General features: G+C 31.6%; 1 protein-coding gene across 6 annotated transcripts in view; it reads left to right on the top strand.

Moving 5' to 3' along the window:
- LOC145305757 (dual specificity protein kinase CLK2-like) overlaps window positions 1-23,299 on the top strand; it is a 74,216-nt gene that overhangs the window by 35,463 nt on the left and 15,454 nt on the right. For 5 of the 6 annotated variants that reach the window (XM_080147559.1, XM_080147542.1, XM_080147567.1 and 2 more), the window contains 9 exons: window positions 9,851-9,980; window positions 11,014-11,123; window positions 11,483-11,609; window positions 12,119-12,343; window positions 12,684-12,764; window positions 20,789-20,931; window positions 21,611-21,711; window positions 22,089-22,177; window positions 22,863-22,903. In XM_080147559.1, coding sequence (XP_080003685.1) covers window positions 9,851-9,980; window positions 11,014-11,123; window positions 11,483-11,609; window positions 12,119-12,343; window positions 12,684-12,764; window positions 20,789-20,931; window positions 21,611-21,711; window positions 22,089-22,177; window positions 22,863-22,903 — 1,047 coding nt within the window. The remainder of the gene's footprint in view (window positions 1-9,850; window positions 9,981-11,013; window positions 11,124-11,482; window positions 11,610-12,118; window positions 12,344-12,683; window positions 12,765-20,788; window positions 20,932-21,610; window positions 21,712-22,088; window positions 22,178-22,862; window positions 22,904-23,299) is intronic. The other variant, XM_080147550.1, reaches the window with a different exon arrangement.

Genomic DNA, 23,299 nt, shown 5'->3' with positions numbered 1-23,299 from the left:
AAACGGTTCGCCGGAGGTGAATGATGCATAAGTAAAGAAAAGTCCGCCTTAAAAAGTTCTACAAAAGTGAAGAAAAGGTCATTGTCGCTAAAACGACTCCGTCACCCTCTTAAGGGGCAAAAACCGAGATTTTTTGAAAAATTGTCAAAAATCGCGCCTTCGGCGGCGCGTAACGGCCAAACGGCGCACCTGTGGCGGATAACGCATAAGTAATGAAATGTCCGCCTCAAAAAGTTGGACAAACTTGCTTTTGTATGTCAATCCCAAAAAACGACTCCTTGAGCAAGTTTTGGCCAAAAAACCGAAAATCGCTACATTTAACGGTCAATAACGGTCAAAACGGTCATTGGCGGGTCCAAATTTTTTTTCAGTTTCCAACACATCTCAATGAACTTGTTTTATGGGTCTGATGTTGAGACCACTCTAAAATGACTCTTTCCTGTCCAAAATGGACCCAACAGGTTTTTGTGAAAAACACCAAATTGCAGAACTTTGGGGGCCCATATCCCCCCCTTCGGGGGGGATGGGGGTCACCAAAATAAAACTTTCAGGATGCCATGCCGGAGATTTAGTGCCATGAAAAAACCATTCGTCTCTATCTATCACGGTCTTGGCGGTATTAATGTTGCCCCATCGAAGGTTTTGAAAAATGGTTGAAATTTCACATAAGTCACTATTTGACGGAAAATTGCCGCGGTCACTTTTGAGGTGTTTTTTCGGCGCTTGCGCGCCCGCCACGCGCGGACCGTTGGTCCGATCACCCCAAACTTTTTTTTGCTATCTGCGTATGGTAAATACGCAACTTTTGGCACCTTTCCCATTTTCTTAGGTCACCCCCTTCCCCCTCAAAAATGACAGGCAATACCTCCAACCCCCCCTGTAAACCGGTATATAAAATTTTTCTCATGATCAGGGTATATGGAAAAATTGAAAATTTTTACTCTTAATTTTTCTTCGAAAAATTAAATCGTAAATTTCCTTAATTTTTCCTGAGTGTACCAATGCTGGGATCGCCATAAATTGTAAATCGATTGTTTGGTTATCGACCACATTTATGGCACACGGAAAAATTATGAGGAAATAAGTTACTTTACCTAAGTGGGACCGCGTAAAAAAGGTAGTGATATCAAAAGCAATATAGTAAGGGGCCCAAGGCATCAGCCTGTAGCAGAGCAGAATGTGGGGTAATTGTTGCAAAAAAGTACTAAATAATAATTATAAGAATTTATAATTACAAAGTAATAATCATTAGAATTTACAAAGTAATAATCATTAGAATAAAAAAATTTACAAAGTAATAATCTTTATAATTTATATTTACAAAGTAGTAATTATTAGAATTTACAAAGTAATAATCATTAGAATTTATATTTACTAAAAAATAATTGGTTGAGTTTAATTGGAATATGCATTATATAATTATAAAATAATAATTAACAAGATTGAAACTAGTTATGATTGGGATAGTATCAGAACTGATGATTATAGTATTGTAGAAAAAGATAATTATAATAACAATGTAATAATAAATAGTATTATATATGTTATAGGTTAGGTAACTTGACTGATAATTGAAATTTGTAATGTATAAGAATTAGTGATTGATAATTAAAATAATGAATGAGATAATTATTAATGATATGAATAGTTGTTGATTGATTAGTAAAAAGTTATAGATAATAATATAATTAATAAGCAATAATAAGACAATTATATTAATATGAGTAATTATTGAATTAGTACTAATTGGTTAGATATTACAATTGATAATTATAATATTATGAAATAGAATTGATGTTAATAAGATGTTAATTATTATTATGAGTAATTATTGATTGATTTGGAATAGGTTAGATAATAAAATTGATAATTATAATTATTATTAATAAGTAATAATGAGATAATTGTAATTAAAATAAGTAATGATTAAATTATTTTTAATAGGTTAGATAATATAATTGTATATATGTGTAATTATTAATTGTTTTGTAATAGGTGAGATAATATTATTGATAATTATAAATACTATGTATAATTATTGATTGATTGAAATAGTTAAGATAATAATATTGATAATTATAATTACTACGTGTAATTATTAAATGATTGTGTGAGGTTAGATAATATATTTGATAATTATTATATTATAATAACATAATATAATTGTAAATAATATGAGTAAAAACTGATTTATAGTAGGTTATATAATACAATTAATAAGTAATAATAAGATAATGATAATTAGCATGAGTAATTATGAATTTATTTGCAGTAGGTTAGATGATATAATTGTTGTAGTGTTTATAATAAGATAATTATAAGATATGTACAATAATAAGATAAAGATAATTGATATGAATAAAATAGTAAAGATGATTATAATTATTATGTGAAATTATTGAATTAGTTGTTATAGGTAAGATAATATAATTATAAAACTATGATTAATAATAAGATAACAATATTCAGTTTGAATAATTATTGATTGATATGTAATAGGTTAGATGTTATAATTCATAATTATAATAGTATAATTAGTAGAAGGTTAAATAATTATAAGTGTGTAGTTTATAAGATTGTTAGAGATTTAATGTAATAAGATTATTTGATTCATAAGTAATATGTTAGATATTATAATAGATAATCATAATTTTGTTAAGACATATAATAATAATTATTTAATATAATAATTAAGAAGATAATGGTAATAATAAGTGTTCGATTCAGAGATTTAGGTTATGGTAGATTTGGTAAGATAATATAATTAATAACTGTAGTAATTATACCTAGTCAACAGAGAGAGAGAGAGAGAGAGAATGTATTAAAACTGAAGTCACCTCTGATCCTAAATACCCCCCTGCAAGAAACAAGTTTGGATGAAATAATTTTTTTGGAGCCTTCGGCTTAAAAAATTATTTCATCCAAACTTGTTTCTTGCGGGGGGGTAAATACATTTTGGGGGGTGGTGTAATAATAACAGTAGTTGTTATTTTTTTTAAAATTTCAACTGGAACAAAACTGGTTGGAGATACAAAAAAATGAACTTCACATGAACTGTTGCAAATTAAATTTGCAAAAGAAAAGTATTTCAGAGTCATTTTGATTGGAGGACCTCTTGGCCTCCAAAATGGCCGTTAAAACCTCGCGAACAGCAAAATCGCCGAAAATCGCGATTTCGGCGGCAAATAACGGCCAAACGGTCCGCCGGAGGTGAATGATGCAAAAGTAAAGAAATGTCCGCCATAAAAAGTTCTACAAAAAAGAAGAAAAGGTCAACGTTGCTAAAACGACTCCGTCACCCTCTTAAGGGGCAAAAACCGAGATTTTTCGAAAAAACGTCAAAAATCGCGCCTTTGGCGGCGCGTAACGGCCAAACGGTCCGCCCGAGGCGGATCATGCATAAGTAATGAAATGTCCGCCTCAAAAAGTTGGACAAACTTGCATTTGTATGTCAATCCCGAAAAACGACTACTTGCACCAGTTTTGGTCGAAAAACCGAAAATCGCTACGTTTAACGGTTGATAACGGTCAAAACGGTCATTGGCGGGTCCAAATTTTTTTTTAGTTTCTAACACGTCTCAATGGGCTAATTTTATGGGCCTGATGTTCAGACCCCGCTAAAATGACTCTTTCCTGTCCAAAATGGTCCCAACAGGTTTTTGTGAAAAACACCAAATTGCAAAACTTTGGGGGCCCCTATCCCCCCCTTCGGGGGGGATGGGGGTCACCAAAATAAAACTTTCGGAATGCTCTGACGGAGATTTAGTGCCGTGAAAAGACCATTTGTCTCTATCTATCACGGTCTTGGCGGTATTAACGTTGCCCCATCGAAGGTTTTGAAAAATGGTTGAAATTTCACATAAGTCACTATTTGCCGGAAAATTTCCGCGGTCACTTTTGAGGTGTTTTTTCGGCGCTTGCGCGCCCGCCACGCGCAGACCGGTGGTCCGATCACCCCAAACTTTTTTTTGCTTGCTGCGTATGGTAAATACGCAACTTTTGACACCTTTCCCATTTTCCTAGGTCATCCCCTTACCCCCTAAATATTTGAGGCATTACCTCCAACCCCCCCCGTAAACCGGTATATAAATTTTTTCTCATGATCAGGGTATATGGAAAAATTGAAAATTTTTCGACAATTGTAATAAATTACAATTGTCTCCAATTTCCTTAATTTTTCCTGAGTTAAAGCAGTTATAATTGTACTATTGATTTAAAACTGTGCATTATGATTCCTATAACAATAAGGTACGATTTAGGAAGCGTATCAACTCTATAATCGTTACCAGAAAGTCCGTCCCTATAATCAAGTCCTTAAACAGTTTCTTATATTTTAGAAGTTTTACAAATTTACTTAAAATTTTGTTTAGACTCATGCATTAATATTCTGCTTATTCAGTTCTGACACTCTACAAGTTTTAAAGTTCGTATTTCCTGCTATTTCAGAACTTCGCTTTTATGAATGTTGTCATCCTTATTGTTTGAAAACATGTTAAAATGGACGCACGGACATTCTGGTAACGATTATAGAGTTGCTACGCTTTCTAAATCGTACCTTTCTAAACTACTACAGGAATCACCATGCAAAGTTTGAAATCGATAGGACAATTCTAACATGCCTAAATTAACGAATAAAAGCTAACTATCTCAGACGGACGGACGGACGGACCAATTATAATTATAGAAAAGCTTCGCTTTTAAAAATAGTATTAGATGTTAATTCTAGGTGTAAAGGAAGCTATAATGAAAACTTGACCTAAAAATTGATAAATAGTGTTAATGACAACAAAGATTTGTAAAGAAGTCATAGAAAAACCATTAAAATTCCTCAAAATATCCTTAAAAAAATAAACATAAGTTCATTCAGTCTTCGAGAGAAGAAAGTCAACATGCTTTTTTTTTGCAAACAACAAATCTCTTAGAAATAATTTAATTTGAAATATATTTACTTGATAATCAACGTTCTCATTTCTTAAATGATTAAAACTAAAACAAGGATGATAACATCTATAAAAGCGAAGCTCCGAAATGGAAGGACAAACGAACATTAACACTTATAGAGTGTCAGAACTGAATAAACTGAATACTAATGCATATGTATGTACAAAAAGTAAATAAATGTGTTGCAAAACTTCTTAAATACAAAAAACTGTTTAAGGACATAATGACATTTTTAAGACTTGGTTATAGAGATGCTTCGCTTATAACATTGTACCTTTTTGACCGACCCTAAGTATAGAAAAGCTTCGCTTTAAAAAAAATTATTTAAAATGTATTTACTTGATAGATAATCAACGTTCTAATTTCTCAAGAGATTAAAACTAGAAAAAAAAACTTGTTTTGCAATATTAACTTCTGAAAGAACCCGGTATTATTGTCGGACTGATTATGACATAACAGAAAAAATTAGTCAATGAGAGGCTACTATGAATTTTACCATTGGTCAATAATGTCCTCTCATTGGCTAATTTTTTTTGTTACGTCATAATCAGTCCGACACTAATACCGGGTTCCTTCTGAAAAGTTCTTAAAATACTTTTGCTTTTAAAGTGTATAAGAATGCTAGCATACTTAAACTGGAATTCCATTTGGGAATGGAATTTAGCCTCTTTCTATTACCTACCTATCATTCTATGTTTTGTCTTTGTGTATTAGGAACGAAAATGTATAACGTAGTTATTAATGTAAAAACTTACCTTTCATATGTTTTTTTCTTATTTTCTAGCGTTATTAAAATAAATAGACATAATGGAAAACTCAATAATATCAAAAGTGATAACCCCATAAAATGTTTTAAAAATTTGCTTCTGTTTTTTTTTAAATAGGGTTGGTTAAGCACAGTCTATATTAGTCATGCAAAAGGTTGTTCTAAATATAAGGAAGATAGATTAATTCAATGTCTGATTTGTAAATAAAAGTTTTCTCTAATTTACAAAAGGATTAAGACAAAGTTTGAATACAAAATGTACCAAAAAATAAGCAAAATGTCAATTTAACATTTAGAACCAGTGTTTTGATAGTTTTTTTTTTGTCCTGATTCTCTTTAAATTTACATAAGTTTGAGAGTTTCAATTATTAGGGTTACGATATATAAGTAAATCAGTGTTAAAGAATACATTTTTAAACTTAACATGAGGTAAATGACTTTATGTGTAATTGCTAATATTAATTTTAATTGGCCAAGTTGACCTCTAACCCTGGCCTATCCACCTATATTCCCCTTATAAAGTAACTAAAGTACAAATTTGGATTGTAAAGTATGTGGGTTAAATCAAAATACGAAAAAGTCTTTTTTTGATAACTTTTTAAGGCCAATAATGCTCGCGGCAAATGTAAATTCGCTCAAAAAATTAATTTTACGCGAGTTGTTATTATCGGCGCACTTTATTTATGCAGTATTGGACTTGACTATTTTTATATTATAAATATATATTATTGTGCTACTTATAACAATTAGCTTTAGTTGAATGTTTATATTTTAGCCGCTACCTAAGTTCTTTATAATGTCTATAAAAAATGACATTATATTATAATACGTCATATGAGAAATAATGGACTATTCTAATATGACATCATTTTTGTACTCACTATAAAGAGCTTCGCTGCTACTATGGGGTTATCGAATAATAAATTCCCTCTTATTCCCGATATGATCCGAAATGTGATAGTCTTTAATTGCATGCATGAAAGATTGCGGGTGCTGATAACATATTTATGTTCAATGCCATTAATTTTATGCTAACGTTAAGGGAAACATGTGTAAACAGCCACCCTTGCAATAATCTTTCTAATAGCGTAGCTACTGTATAGCTAGGGTCTGTCCGTTTTTCAACCTATTAAAAAAATACACTTTTCTAAGACATGGAGATATATTTCGAATTTAGCAATAATTTTCAATTCATTTTGTCTCTTGTAGAAGTGAATCAAGCAAAATTAGCTTGGTTGGCTAATTGAAATACTTAAAGTTTGATTACTATTATACATACATCGGATTCCATGCAGGGCTTCTAAACTCCTAATAAAACCTAACCTAACCTGGAGTAATAGACAAACAAACGAGAAACTACCTAACCTATTTTATTTTCTAATTATTTGATAATAAATAGAGGGAGGAATTGTGGGGATTTTCATTACTCTTTACTATATTGTTAGTTTGTTATTACTGCTCTTTTTATGACAGTAAACGTCCTTGTTTTCAATGTATGAATGTCCAGTTGAAAGAATAAATTATTGTTTGTTGACCCAATTCTATCATTCAAGATATCTCTTCCTAGTTTCTTTTCCTATTTTATCAGCTGGCAAATTTTTTAAGAGTTTAACTGTAAAAATATTTTCCCTAATTTGAGACCTCCTCCACAAATGATTTTACATTTATTTCTTTAATGATTGAGATTACATTTCCAGGAGGCTTTAATTTGTTAGATTTTTCTTTTTCTTTTACGAGGTAGATTTAATTGTACTTAAACAAATAGTCCCATAAAAAATAATATTTTCTGTATTTTTCTTGTTTTTAAAAATAAGAATTGGAATGGTAGGGGTCAAGAAACTACTATTTTCCTAAAAAGAATGCTCCAGGGGCGTAGCAATTAATAATATATTTGAAGTCCAAAACTATATAATTTTTATTCATTGCATTGTATTATAAACAGCTTTCCGCTGTTATAAAAATGGTTATAATCTTATAATTGTACATTTTTAAATTCGGAGAAAAATGGATATAATACGATGTTATACATAATTTTTCAGTGTGGCTGAGAACCGGTTCTAATACAGCGGATATTAATCGGTTTCGAAGCGATACTGGAAAATGAATTCTATTTCCCATGTAGTAAGATTTATTTGTATGACATGTCTAAATTGACCGGAACATCCCTCGCTTCTGTCCTTACTCTCAGTATATTCTCTCTCCCTCTCCTCTCTCTCTCTCTCTCTCTCTCTCTCTCTCTCTCTCTCTTGTTGTCTCTTTTCATGTATGTACATTCTTACTCCTTCTTTTTCTTTTGAAATAGAAAAACAAGTTGCCAAGATTTTGTTTCTAAATGTGCATTGGACATTCATTTTCTCGTATTCATTCGAATCCGGTGGATAGGAACCGGATCTCGTCCATACAAAAAGAACTATGTCTAGCTGCTAGCATCGTATCATATCCAGCTTTCTACGAATATAAAAATTTACAATCATAAGATTAAAACCTGTTTTTTTAGCCGGTGCCTTCGGCACCTCGGGGCTAAAAAAATGGTTTTAATATTATAATTGTACATTCTATATCCGCGGAAAGCTGTTTATGATACGATGCGAGAAATAACTATTCTTATTATTTACTTTTACATTTTCTGTTTCTAGGTGCAAAATTTACATCTTTTGTGTAAATCCTATAATATAAAGCAGTAATTATTTTTGTCTGTAGCGAAGGATCTCGCTAACCGCTGAACCATTATGGTTCTCCTTTACAGTGAAGCTTCTCATAGGTCCAATGAAAGTTTTTAACTATTTTAGTGGAATACCCTCCAACATCCCATAAAAAAATGTCACTCTACCGCCAAACAATTTCTTTTTACTTTTTCTTTTGAAAATTTTAATTTGGAGGAGGTGATCGAATTTTACCCTTCCCACTTTAATGTCCCTAGAGGCTTCTAGGGGGCGTAGCCACTAATATGATAATAATCCATAGATTTTTTTTTGTTTAATTTTAAGACATGAGCATATTTTACCAAAAAAATTAAAATAGAAAAAAAACATCGAAAAACATAATAATCCAGGGACATCCAGGGGGGGGGGAGGAAGGGGTGATTACTCCCCCCCCCCTTCCAAATAAATTTTGGGGTGCCTACGAATCCTCCAAAATTTTTTACTTTTATTTTTTACTCCTCCCCCACAAATAAAAAAAATCTTGGACGTCCTTGCCTCTATTGATATAAAGATTACCCCCCCGGGCCCCCCCCCCCCATAAAAAAAGGAATTTTCGATTTTTTGACCCCCCCCCCCTCTTTCAAGTAAAAAGGCTTTGACGTCCTTGTAATAATCATATTTTTTTCATTTTCATCATAGTAATTCTTATCAATAATTCAGTCATGAAAATACTTTTATGAGAACCATACTTTTTAAAGATTATTATTGATCTATTGTTTTATTTAAAAGGTTTTGCTTTAAATGATATCTAAATGTAAAATAAAACTATTTGTAATCTTTAAAACTTGCGGAAGCAATGAGAAAATTTAAAATAAATGGCCCTCTTCTATTTGTGAATTCCTAATTCCTTCAGACAAACAAACACAAACACACACATGTATACTACAAGGTGTTTCAATAGAAATGTCTTGAAATGTCATACACTTTAGTTTTTGGACATATAAGTACCATTTTTATGCTATATGTTGAAAAATATGATGGTTGAAAAGTTTTAATTAAGTTGGAACATTTTATCACGTAGCTCCTGTACTATACATAGCACAGGAATGGTTCTTATATATCCAAAAACTAGAGCTTATGACGATCCTAACAGTATGCATAACATTTTTTATATTAAAACAAGCCTCAAAGTTTGGATTTTTAAAATATATAATGCAATATTTGCATAATTAAGTTTAAAAAAAGAATTTCTCTTGAAACACACTGTAGTTAGTAGACCTACATATATGTCTGGGTAGGACAAAGTAGGACATTTAAAGGACACAAATTATTTACTTTTGGGTGCATATTATGCTAGGATAAAGAATACTTTATAATAAGATTTAGGTTTTTATAAATCAACAGCAATACTAAAAAGAAAATTAGATAAAATTTTAGCTTATACATATCATTATTAGCAAAATAATATCTATCTATTTTCTATCTATCTATCTATGCCTAGATATCAGAGAGCCAGCAGACAAGCAGCACCTCCCGCCCTATCCTGGCGTACAAGAAGTCTGTGACTAGTAGTAGGCTTCCAACAACTTCCAACTATGATGATTTCACTTCAAATCTTGGTACCAGCTCAGGTACTTTTTCTGAATCATTTTTTTCTACCAGCATTTTCTGTATAGCAAATAGATCACAAACAATAAATCTTTAAATATAATGTATAAACAGACAACTACCTGGATCCCCCTATTGGGGAACTTTTTTCGTCTAATAGAAAACTGCTTACTGCTCTTTTGTAGCAACTTGGCTGTGTTAATATTCCTTACACTATTGGTTAATTTTCAAGAACCCAATTAAATGTCGACACAGTGTCCTCGGGAATGGAACATACAGTTATTCAAACCCTCCCCCCTCTATTGTTTTTACTCTAATCAACAAACAATGTTTATAATAGTGCATTTTAATGCTTATTTTATATTATAGAGGTTAGGTTAATTCAGGATTAAAAGACGCTGCAGGGATAGAATTCCATGGGGATATCCCCCTCCATAGACTCTTTATCCCCCCTTTGATGTCCCTGCCTTAGATTTTTAAAACTTTAATGTATTAAATATTAATCTTTGTAGGTGTGCTTTACATGTTACAAATACTATGTTCTTGGAATTTAAAAATTAAATCTTATTTTTTCTTATTTCTTATCCAAATATTCGATAGCTGGAAAAAGTGGAAAAATCAGCCTTGTGACGTCATAAAAATGATGGATAAACCATCTCTTTTTTATTGGTTTTCTTTACCACTTCCCCTCTCATCTTCATCATTTTTATGATGATTTTTGAGACACTTTGTCTAGCTACAAATCCTTGTAGTGGGTGGTCTGCTAAACAGTAGTACTGGTGGAGATTATATCTATGTATCTATGTATCTATCTATCTATCTATCTATCTATCTATCTATCTATCTATTTATCTATCTATCTATCTATCTATCTATATATCTATCTATCTATCTATCTATCTATCTATCTATCTATCTATCTATCTATCTATCTAACTATCTAACTATCTAACTATCTATCTATCTATCTATCTATCTATCTATCTATCTATCTATCTATCTATCTATCTATCTATCTATCAATCTATCTTTCTATCTAACTATCTATCTATCTAGTTGGTGGTCTGCTAAACAGTAGCAATGGTGGAGATGATAGAGAAAACCAGAGGAAGAAGGAGGTGGAGGATTTAATAACAAAGTATACTAAAAAGAAAGACCCTAGTGAGGTAATTTTACAAATAATTAGTAGCGAAGCTACTCTGCAATTTCATATGTGGGTCTTGGTTGTTAATATAAACATATAATATATTCAAAGGTTTAAGAAGAGGGTAGAAAATAGTATAAAACCATTTTAAGTATTATATATAAAGATAAGATAGCTTAAAAATGCCCAAAACATATGTAATGCTTCCAAAAAAAGGAGAACTCAGTCAGTTTAGCAGTTATTGAAGTTTTAAGCTTCAGACAAAAAAACCTTACTACTTTACAAAATAGGATATGCATCTATGCTATAACTCAAAATGTCCATCATTCTGACAGTCAGATTTTAAATCTATGTTCATTACTTATTATATTTAATATTCAGTTAAAAAATGGAAGCCGATTTTCCAGTATGTCGTATGACCTGCCGGAACCTATATATGGGTCAACAACAGCGACCAGCTCTACCTATGGTTCTACACCAACTGCTGCTCAGACAGGATATAATACAGGTAGATATCTAGAGGGCTGTACGTTAGATGTGGACACGACGGACGGACGTTACTTGTTTCCAATTGTAGAGAAGATTTGTTTCTATTAAAAAATTTTTTGGTACAAATTTTATTAATAATAATATTAAATATAGAATTATGTTGGGTTAAATGTGATAACAAGAAGTTTCTTCCCCGTCATCAGCAACATAAATATATACATAATTAGGCGGGTTAAATACATTAATAATGTATTTGGGGGGAAGGAATAAACAAATCCAATAGCTATACAAAATTTAAATCATGATTACCCTAAAAATAATTTTTTTTCACAGTAACATTTCTCCTATTTCTATCCCTTGAAGGGGCCCTAAACCTGCGGGGCCAATTTCCTATCCCTGCGGGGCAATCATTAACATTTACCTACTTTAAAATAACCTATGAAAAGCTAATGTGAAAATATAACGAAACCCGCTAATTCGTTTTCTTTCCATGATCCGTAATTTTTAAAAATCTATTTTTATATCTAGGGTATGGTAGTAGCGGAAGCATATCAGGATACAGCACCGGCGGCAGACAAGGCTCTATTGGCGGCGGCTACGGGGCTACCACAAGCTACGGCGGTCAGATAGGCAGCAGCTATGGTGGCAGCCAGGGAAGCAGCAGTGCAGTGTCGGGGTATGGCAGTTTGGCAGCCACAAGCTCGGTGGGAGGAGGCGGCCTCCAGTATTCTGCCAGCTCTGCAACTATTGGAGGTAAGGAAGGATTTTTTTTCATGATATACAAAAGAATACACTACTTTCTTATTTTTTTATTTGTAAATATACATTAAATTTTCGCAAGTTATAATTTTAATATTAATTTCTTGGAGACTTCATATTTTACACGACACTACTAACTTCATTTACAAAATTATAGATACAGCTTATATTGTTTTGACAAATAAAAACAATTCTATGCATTCTATTAATATGTTTTTAGTAAAATCATAATATTACTTAAATTAAAAACTCTACCATTGCAAATAAGATGCGTTATAATACAGTAATATTACATTTAAGTATGTAAAAAAAAGTTAATAAAATTCTTAACTAGGAGCGTACTCAAGTGGTTCTGACTTTGTGTCATCATTAGAAAGAAATTCGGCTTTAAGAGGAAGCAAAACTAATCTAATAGGTAGGATTAACACTGTATGCATTGTTATTTAGAAAGATTTTTAACATTTCAAATTTAATTAAGACTAGAAATCCCCCATGTGTGTAAGAGTTTTTGCAGATGCATCAAGGGGGACTTGATGAAAGAGGGGGGGGGGGGGGGGTAAAAGACTCAATTCTAACTTTTTGTTTATAACATTTTTTGAGTTGTGGTTACAAGGGTTGTTTTTTTTTGAGAGGGTTGAAGTACCTACTAAAAATATTTATAAACCTCCCCAAGACCTTTGAAGACAGACAGTCTCACATACATCCAGTTACTCTAGTATTAGGATTATTCAATAATACCTATGGTGCTCGCGCAATCAAACAAAAGAAACAGTTACAGCAAAAATACATTATATGCAGCATGAATGATGGTGTTATTTGAGTAATGACATGCTAATAATATGCTAGCTATATGTATTTAAAAAAAAACATAATCGCCATAAATCGTGAAAAATGTATTTCAATAAAACATGCAATAGTTACAGAGTAGCTGTATCAAAAAAATATTTTTAAAAATCTAGAAAGTACGCAAGAGTGTTACTTGTAAATTGCAACTATTAATATTTTAAAAATTTTGTTTTTAACACTCTATAAAATAAAATGAGATTGCATTTTTTTTGAAAAATTGCGTTAATTATTTTAATTATTTTAGCTCATACTTTATATCATTAAAATATTTATATTTATATATAGTACAGTGCAGTATTTAATGCAGTAATTAAATCATTAACATTCTAAAATACTGGAAAATTATCTCTGTTTTTAAAGATTTTATAAGCATTATCCAAAAAGTCTTTTGATCTAATTTGTTTTAATAAAAATTAATTTTTTTATTGAATTTGATTGATTTCTATTTTTTTTCCAATTAAAACTTATTCATTACACAAACATTTAAAATACTTTTAATGTATTGTTTTAAAATTCTGATTAGTTATTGGTATTTTTGGTCATGATTTTTATAATGCTAGCGACTACGCCCCCTAGAAGCCTCTAGGGTTTCAAAAGGTCGAAGGGAAAAAGTCGACATTCTCCCAATTTTCAATTTGAGTTTTAAAATGTAAAAGTGAAGATATTATTACGATTGGAATTTTTATTGGGAGGGTTAAGAAACCCACCCCCAAATAGTTTAAAACCTTCATTGGACTTATAACAAGCTTCACTGTATAGAAGAACCATATCGGATCAGCAATTAGCAAGATCTTTCGCTATAGACAAAAAAGGTTACTACTTTATATAATAGGATACAATTTGAAGGCAATTTAAAATTCCCTACTTTACTCTAAAGAGAACACAAGTCATTTTTACTTTCCCAGATTCTGAATAACTTAACATTGACATTTCATAACTTTCAAATTTCAAGTTTAGAAAAATAGATATGAAAACAACTTTCCAGAAAAAAATGTGCTGTATTGTGTTTTTACAAAGGCTAGCCAATGTTTCTTCATTTCAAATATGTAGTTAAATCTATAATACAAAGTAGAACGATGTCTGTCCGTCCGTCCGTCCGTCCGTCTGAAGCTTAAGATCTCAGTAACCACTGAACCGATCAGATCCTACTCTTTAGGGTATATACCTATTGGTCCTGCTGTGGTTTTAAGCTATTTTCTTGGGAAGTGGGACACCCCCAACCCCCCCAAAAACAAAAAAATCCCCCCTTCATTTTCTTTTTTTTTTTTTTTTTTTTTTTTTTACAAATTTTACGAATTTTATGAATTTTACGAATTTTACGAAATTTACGAATTTTACGAAATTTACGAATTTTACGAATTTTGCGAATTTTATCGCAAAATGTTTTCCTGCTGGGTAGGTGCGAAAATTTGTGATCCGTTCTGCTGGGTAAGTAATAGAAGATGTAATTATACCTCTTGGGGCAAAGCCCCTAGAGGCTAGGGGCGAAGCCACTAGTAAATATGTATGTATATTTCAAATTCAATTATTATACATATGACAACGTTTATGTAAGTTTATAGAAGAAAAAACAATTACATTTAATCATAATGCAAAATAGAACATAAAGTCAGTCATAAGTAAATAATTGCGACTTGACACCTCATTTATGACCATTAGTCAAGTTAGAGGATTTACCCAAGCCGCTGTTTGTGTTATCTGATAAGGGAGTAAAAAAAAACCCCTTGGAGATATGATTGCAGTTATTTACACTGCATTAAATTAAATGTGACTTAACTGGTGTTTATTATGTGTTTCTATTGGAATTTGTTTGTATATATAGAAATGTAGTTATAAATGTAGTTACCTTGTAGTTATATATGTAGTTACCTTGTAGTTATATATGTAGTTATTATTGTAGTTATAACGAAATTTTGTAAGTAATACAATTGTAGAAATAATGAATGTCAATTTAAGAGTTCTAAAATGTAAAAAATATGCTGATTTGTGTGTTTAGAAGAAAATTATGCTGATTGTATCATAAATAAAAAAATTTTATTGTGATATTTAGAAGGAAGCTACTCTATATTTAGGTGTCTGAATTGTTTGAAGCTGTGATTTATTAGAATGGATTTGTTGGCCGTTTAGGATTTGGTAGTTTGGTTTGGAGAAGTTTACATTGCTGACATTTTTGTTAAATCATAATGACATTCCTGAAAGTATAGGTTAGTATATGTAGTCATAAAAAGATAAATGCCCTTGCCCATCATTCAATAAGCATAATCTAAAGACTTTTTTTGGTAGACCTTTATAATTGAAAATGCTAACCCCACAACTTAGCTAGCAAAATTCTGATACTAGGCCATTGTTGTCACGTTGTTACAGAAATGAATAATGTAAGTATAATTTATAACTAATGTCTAGCAGATTAAGAATTGAACGTGGTGGCCGATTAGGATACATTATTTTAGGTTTGCAGTTGATATTGGTGACATTTGTTGTTAAATCTACTTAATAAAAAAACACCTATGAAGTTTAAATTATTATATGTAGTCAATATAGATTCATGCCCCATCTCATTAAGCGTAAATCTAAGGACTAATTTTTTGGAGACCTACATAAAACCTAGAAAAATGCTAACCCCACCCTTAGCTAGCAGAATTCTGATGCTAGGCCAATTTTGTTATGAATATTTCAGAAGTGAGTGATGTAAGTATAATTTTACAACTAATGTCTGGCAGATTAAGTTATATTGGAAGATTTGATGGAAGATTATTTTTTGAAGGCTAAGTTGACTATGAAATATTGTTTATTTTCTTGGGAATAAGTGGCCGATTTAGGTAAAATATTTTAAATTTGAAGAATTTTATTTTTATAAATGAAGGCAGAGATGACATAGTAGCGATTTTAATTTATGAGGATTATGAAATTTTGAAGATGAAGTGTTGATATTGTCTAGGAAATGTGGTTGACATTGAATTGGGTTTGTAGATATTATCACTTAGATCCATTTTGAGTTGTAGTTTTTTTAGAAGATATGTCTTGGAAAAAATATTTTTATAACTAAAGTTGATATTTATAATTTTTTTTGTGTGAAGTTACTCACTTAAGTCACAAGTGAGTTTACTGCAGCTTTCACATTGTGCATGCGACTGTATGCTCTGAGAGCCTACACTAAACTGAATATATAAACTAAACGAAATTAACTTAATAATTGTTTTAAAAGTTTAGCAATATTTTAAGACAAAAATACAATGCCTTGTCTTTTATTTTTATTTGTCTCATTTAGATTTCCATTTGGCATAATCATGAAATTGAATTGTATTTGTATTTTAAAATAAGTTATTTTTCATATTATTTCCCCTCAAAGGGCATCGTTTTTATTTTTATGATGAACATAGATATAGTTCTTTAGCTACTATTCTATGTTCGCCACAACTGTGAGTAAAAGGAACATAGATATAATTTTATAGCTCCTATTCTATGTTTACTACAACTAAATATAGATGTTTTTCTATCGCCACTATTCTATGTTCACCACAACTGTGAGTAAAAGGAACTTGACTTTTAAAAAGGCATCCTAATGTAAACAATAAACTTTTACAAACACACACTCACAACATTATACAAACAAATTTCATTTTTCTTAAAAAAGGCATTTTCTTTTTTAACTAGGGCACATGCTTAGAAAGAATTTATTCATATAATTTTTTTCTACTTTAAGTCAAGTAAGGGGGGGGGGGGTTTAATGCAACCATCTCGTAATCAGTGAGCAAATGGCACTTACAATTCGAATTTAGATCTGAATCCTTGGTAGGTCTATTTCTTAAATCGAACAAAAAGTTGAAAATGTAACGGCTAACGGCTCAGCCGTTTAGCCGTTTTTTGGCTATTTTTAGGGCAAATCTGCCATAAATTATGTAGGAATCAACTTTTTGAAACATATTTTTGCTTTAAAAAATGTGAAATGATTCAAAAAAAACATTTTTAGATTTCTAGTACCAGCATCTAGCGGCTAGAACCGTTTGAAATCGTTTTGGAGCAGCGTAGAGTATTATGTGGAGATAGGTTTCGTAATGATTTCCCTTGAAAATAGTTTTAAAAATGGATAAAATGCTGAGCCGCCAGCCGTTAGCCGTTACTTTTCCAACTTTTTGTTCAATTTAGGGATAATAGACCTACCAAGGATTACTCATGCAAAATTTCAGATCAAAATTCGAATTCTAAGTGCCATTTGCTCACTGATTACGAGATGGTTGCATTAACCCCCCCCCCCTTATATTAAAGTAGGATTTATTGAAAATGTGTTTCGATTCCTTAATGATTTTTATCAGAAAAGGAATATTTTTTTATAGGTTTTAAATAAATGAAACAGCGTATAGTGTCCAATAAAAAATTACGTCATGCAATACAAATGATCAATCATAGGATAGTGCAAAATTCATCATTGGTAAATTACAATGTACATTTGCTGTCCTGTCATTGGTCATTTGTATTGTATGACGTCATTTTTTATTGGAAATTATATATGCTGTATCTAAATAAAGTTTAGGAGGCTTATAGAGAAAAAAAATGAAAATTTTTTCCCATTAAAAATAAAAATCCAATATCAGCCTATTTGTTTATAAGAAACTTATTAAAATAATATTGAAATCCATTACTTAAAAAAAATACATAATTGTATTTTAACCTCCCCACCCCAACTTTTCCATTCACAAAAGAACTATGTATTAAAAACCAAAATGTTTATAAGAAACTTATTAAAATAATATTGAAATCCATTACTTAAAAAAAATACATAATTGTATTTTAACCTCCCCCCCCCCAACTTATTTTTTAAAAAAGAAATCCCATATTCCTGATCAAAATTTCCAGTGTTGTTCTAATTGTATGCTAGATTGTGTAAATTGTATTTAGAGGAGCAGTTATGTCAATTTCATTTCATATTTGTGGCTATTTATGTGAAATTTAAATTTCATTTTTTTTCTCTATAAGCCTCCTAAACTTTATTTAGATACAGCGTATATAATTTCCAATAAAAAATTACGTCATGCAATACAAATGATCAATCATAGGATAGTGCAAAATTCATCATTGGTAAATTACAATGTACATTTGCTGTCCTGTCATTGGTCATTTGTATTGTATGACGTCATTTTTTATTGGAAATTATATACGCTGTATCTAAATAAAGTTTAGGAGGCTTATAGAGAAAAAAAATGAAATTTAAATTTCACATAAATAGCCACAAATATGAAATGAAATTGACATAACTGCTCCTCTAAATACAATTTACACAATCTAGCATACAATTAGAACAACACTGGAAATTTTGATCAGGAATATGGGATTTCTTTTTTAAAAAATAAGTTGGGGGGGGGAGGTTAAAATACAATTATGTATTTTTTTTAAGTAATGGATTTCAATATTATTTTAATAAGTTTCTTATAAACATTTTGGTTCTTTTGTGAATGGAAAAGTTGTTGTTTTTTACGATCTTCTTTTGCAAATCTTGCATTCCTTACATATAGAATTAAGAATATCTTTTCTCGTATTCATTCGAATCCGGTGGATAGGAACCGATTCTCATCCATACGAAAAAACTATGTCTAGCATCGTATTATATCCAGCTTTCTACGGATATAGAATGTACAATTATGAGATTAAAACTAGTTTTTTTAGCCCCGAGGTGACGAAGTCACCGGCTAAAAAAATTTTTTTTAGCCGGTGACTTCGTCACCTCGGGGCTAAAAAAACTAGTTTTAATCTCATAATTGTACATTCTATATCCGCGGAAAGCCGTTTATAATACGATGCGAGAAATAACTATTCTAGTATGGCTTCAAAACCGAATAAAATCCGCTGGATAATAACCGATTTTTCAGCAATACTGAAAATCATTTATCACATCGAATTACAGACAATTTTCCACGAATATGAAAATAAATATTATAAAATTAATAACAGTTTTGTTAACACGGACCATCGGAACCTCGGAGTTAACAAAAGTGGTTTTAATCTTATATTTCTTCATAATAATATCCGCGGAAAGCTGTCTACAATACGATGCGATAAATGGATATTATCATCAGCCCTAAAATTAGAAATTGTAAATTAATGTAGGTTTGACTTTAAAAAATCTTTGAACATTACAATTTTTTATAAACAAAAATTATACCAAATACCTTTAAAAATTATTACTGATAAAATAAACTTTCCGGACTTATAAAAATTTAAACATCTTATTGTTTTTTTAACTAAATTAAATTAGTTTTAACTAGGAGCACTTAAGGAGTATGGGTAGGGGGAGGGGGGATGAAATTCTACTATCCCAAAATTTTTAATTTAACCCTTAACGGTCGGGGGGGGGGCGTTGAACGCCCCCCCCCCATCCGGTTTTTTCTATCTCATTTTCTGTGTGTGTGAAAGATAAAGAGCCCAAACTGCGTGACTTTTTAAGTTTGGGTATGACACATAACCGAGAGTTGAAATTTTTTGAATATCTCCATCCTGGCGGGCACAGGATGCCAGCAAACCTGGCAGGGTCATCCAGGTAAAGAGCAAAAATATTTTTTTGACTTAAAAAAAGCTTTTTATCTTACCAAAATACTAAAATATCCTTTAGTAGTACATCCTCATATTAAATACAGGTGTTCAAGTCAATTTCAGGTTCTAGGTATGATCCTGCAGGTCCTGATCCTCCAGGTCTCCAGAAATCTTTAAATGGCTCCTGTGGGCGCAATTTTTGACTTAGAAACTTCAAATTTTAAACTTAAGCTTTTCTAACATGTCTACATAACGTATTAAATTTTAATAAAGATCCGCCGCAGTTTTTCCCGCCGACCGCCGACTGCGGCGGCTGGCAGCTGCCAAGTACAGCTGCGGCCGCTTAAATTTATATTTTGATATTTGAAATATAAAATTTACATAAAGATTAACATTTTCTGCAAAAAAATGTTTATTCTAGCTTCAAAATTGAAAAAATTACAGCCGTTTGAAATTTTTAAGTAAAAAAGGACCTAAAAACAAAGGTTGTTAAATAAAAGGGTGAAGGAAGCTAAAATTGACCTTGACTTACTTAAGGTCGTAAATTTATCATTACACAGGGGACTTACACAAAAAATTTTAGCCCTCTAGCTCTTATAGGAACTAAGATAACATGGGGGGCGTTGAACGCTCCCCCCCCCCCCCCCCGACTGATTAAGGTGCGGCAAGGGGCCCGACTGTTAAGGGTTAAGTTTTAAAAGAAATAACAAAAAAATTGGGGGGTAATATTTTTTGTCGGGGTGATTTTCTTTGGGAAGCTGGACTGGTCATACCCTCGCCCAAACTGGTTAAAAAACCTTCCTTGGACACAAAAAAAGCTTTACTATAAAAGTTATACATATTGGTTCTGGGGTTAGCAAGATCCTTCGATCCTGTTGTGACGTCATAAATTTCGGGATAGGAGAAGGGAAGGGGGAAAGAAAATCTCTTCAAAGGAGATGGGAGAAATGGGATTCTCCTTTCCCTTTCCTGAAATTTATTACATCACAACAGGATGATATGGGCTTTATCGATCTTTTGTTACAGACAAAAAAGCTTACTACTTTATATAATAGGATATTGTTTTAGGTCTGGGTCAGGATGGAGGGGGGCTGGGCCCGAGGTACCTCCAGAACTCCACATCCTCCAGCAACCTTGCCAACCTGACCTCAAACTTGACCAACCTATCCAGCACAATGGGATCTGCCAACTATCCTATTCAAAGAGTCCAGGTTACCATTTTTTTTTTAAATCTCAAAGTTAATCTTAATTTGTAAACTACTAGCGGCTTTTCCCCAAGCCCCATGGGCTTTTCCCTAAAGATTCAGAGTAGAATTTTGATTTTTTTTTACATTTTTCAAGAAAATAACTTGAAACAACCATAGGACCAGTAGGTATATTCCATAAAGAGAAGTTTCCAATTGGTACAGCAGTTACCGATATCATAAGCGGCAGACGGACAGACAAACAGACGGACGGACGAACGGGCGACATCATTCTACTTTGTATTTTAGATTATTTTGTTTTTTTTGCGTTAATTTCACACATGCCACATTTGGTTAATACAAAATTTAAAAACATATTTTTGATGACACACTAGGAAAGATTAGGTTAGGTTAAGTAAGGGTTAGGATAGATCTACAGGGTTAATAAGGACAGAGTTTTACCAGAAAAAAGTTTTACCCCTTTCATTTGTTTAATGTGTCAATATTGATGATACTAATTATAATTTTACATGAAATTTAAATATTTAAGTACAATTCATATGAGCAGAACTTATTTTTCCAAAATCCTGAAAATAATAAAAATTATATCATATGCATGATTATTTAGCAAATACATATTTTTTTTCTCAAAAAATAAAACGATTTGTACATTGAAGCAGGTTTATATTAAAAATATTTTTTTTAGACATCAGATAAACCATTGAACAACAGAGCTCAGAAAACTTTGAGTATGCATGGAATTCCTTCAATGGTTGCAGGCTCTGCTGGAGGCCTTCCAAGTTCCAGGTATGAAATTAATCTATTTACCTCTTTGTGATTTTTTTTCGACTGTGGTTAGGGGTGGGGGGGGGTTAGATTTCGTTGATTCCACCCTGTTATCTCAACTCCTATTAGAGCTAGAGAGCTAAAAAAATTGTTAAGTTCCCCTGTTTGACCAAATATGTCTTACTGAAATTAATATTTACTCCTTTATTTACTAAAATTTTAACTTTTTTCTTAAAATTTTATATTAAATAAATATGAATTCTAGCAGCTGCCGAACTTTAAGGGTTAATTAATCTTATATAAGAGAATCAGTATTGTTTGAATATTGGAATAGTGTACACCCTTCATAGATGTACTAGTTTGTACAGGAATATAATTATAATAATTCATATATTCAGGAGTAGTGTCGGTGGTTCTAGCTGGTGGTGTGCTCCATTTGGAGCTGGAACTGGTTCAGTACAAGAACCTGACTATATTCCTCCACAGGAATCCATAATAAACAGTCAAACTTTTGTTGTGTTTTAAATGAGACAGCACAAAATAAAAAAAGATATTATCATAAAGAACCAAATCTTTAAAAAAAATTATTTAAAAAGTTTTTTGTTGCCTTTTCTGGTTCTAAATGATCTAAAGCTAAAAGAACATTTAAGTCTTTTGATTTATTTCACATCTCCTATGTATCTTCTCTGTCTACAAAAAACAAACACTTAAATAATATTGTAAGAAAATATATTATTCCATATTGGAAATTTTCTAATCATCTTCAATTTTTTTTCAACCAAGATTTACAAATAGCCGAGCACCATAACTATTTTTTCCTCAATCCCAATTTAACTGAAGTCTGAGCTGGATCTTTAAATCACAGCGATGCCACTGCTGATGCCTCTAGTGAGCCAATTTTAAAAGCGGTTCCAGAATAGCGATATTTAAGTCAAAATGACAGTGGTGAGCCGGGAAACACTTTTGAAACACCCACCGGCTCGCTGACTACTGCCACTGAGCCAGTGGGTGTTTCCAAAGTGTTTCCCGGCTCACCACTGTCATTTTGATTAAAAGATCCCCCCCCCCCTTGGACGTCTATGGTTGGCTGCACTAAACGATTTAAAGATCCAGCTGTGTTTAAACTATGAAACGGGGGAATAATTAATGTTTATTATGATGATTTTATCAGGCTAGACAGCAGATTCCACAATGGTCTGCGCCTGTACCAAAGGTTTGTTTCATTTCTTTTCATAGTGTACCTAAAAAACAAGATATAAATAGAATATTAAGTTTGCTAATATAGTTTTCAGATATTGGGAGGGGGTAAGGTAAAGTAATAAGGAGGGGATGGGTTTGGTACTTTTATATCACCCAGCTGGGAGTAACATTTCATTAGGGTATGCGATATTTTCTCACAATATCCACCTATTCTATATCCATAATTATAGATAATTAATTTTCATTTCTAAATTTAAGGAGGAGGTAGGTTGTGCTAAAATTCCGTAAAGGTGTGAGTTTTTAGGCTTAAAAACAGTAGTAGAACGATTATATTCACATAATATTTGATTCCTTATTGAAAAGAACTATAGACAATTTTTTCATTCTACTACTGTTTTTAAGCCTTAAA

Source organism: Acartia tonsa, chromosome 2, assembly GCF_053477335.1.
Source record: "Acartia tonsa isolate MP-2025a chromosome 2, ASM5347733v1, whole genome shotgun sequence".
In the NCBI taxonomy this organism is placed as follows: domain Eukaryota; kingdom Metazoa; phylum Arthropoda; class Copepoda; order Calanoida; family Acartiidae; genus Acartia; species Acartia tonsa.
This window is presented reverse-complemented; position numbering and strand designations above follow the sequence as displayed.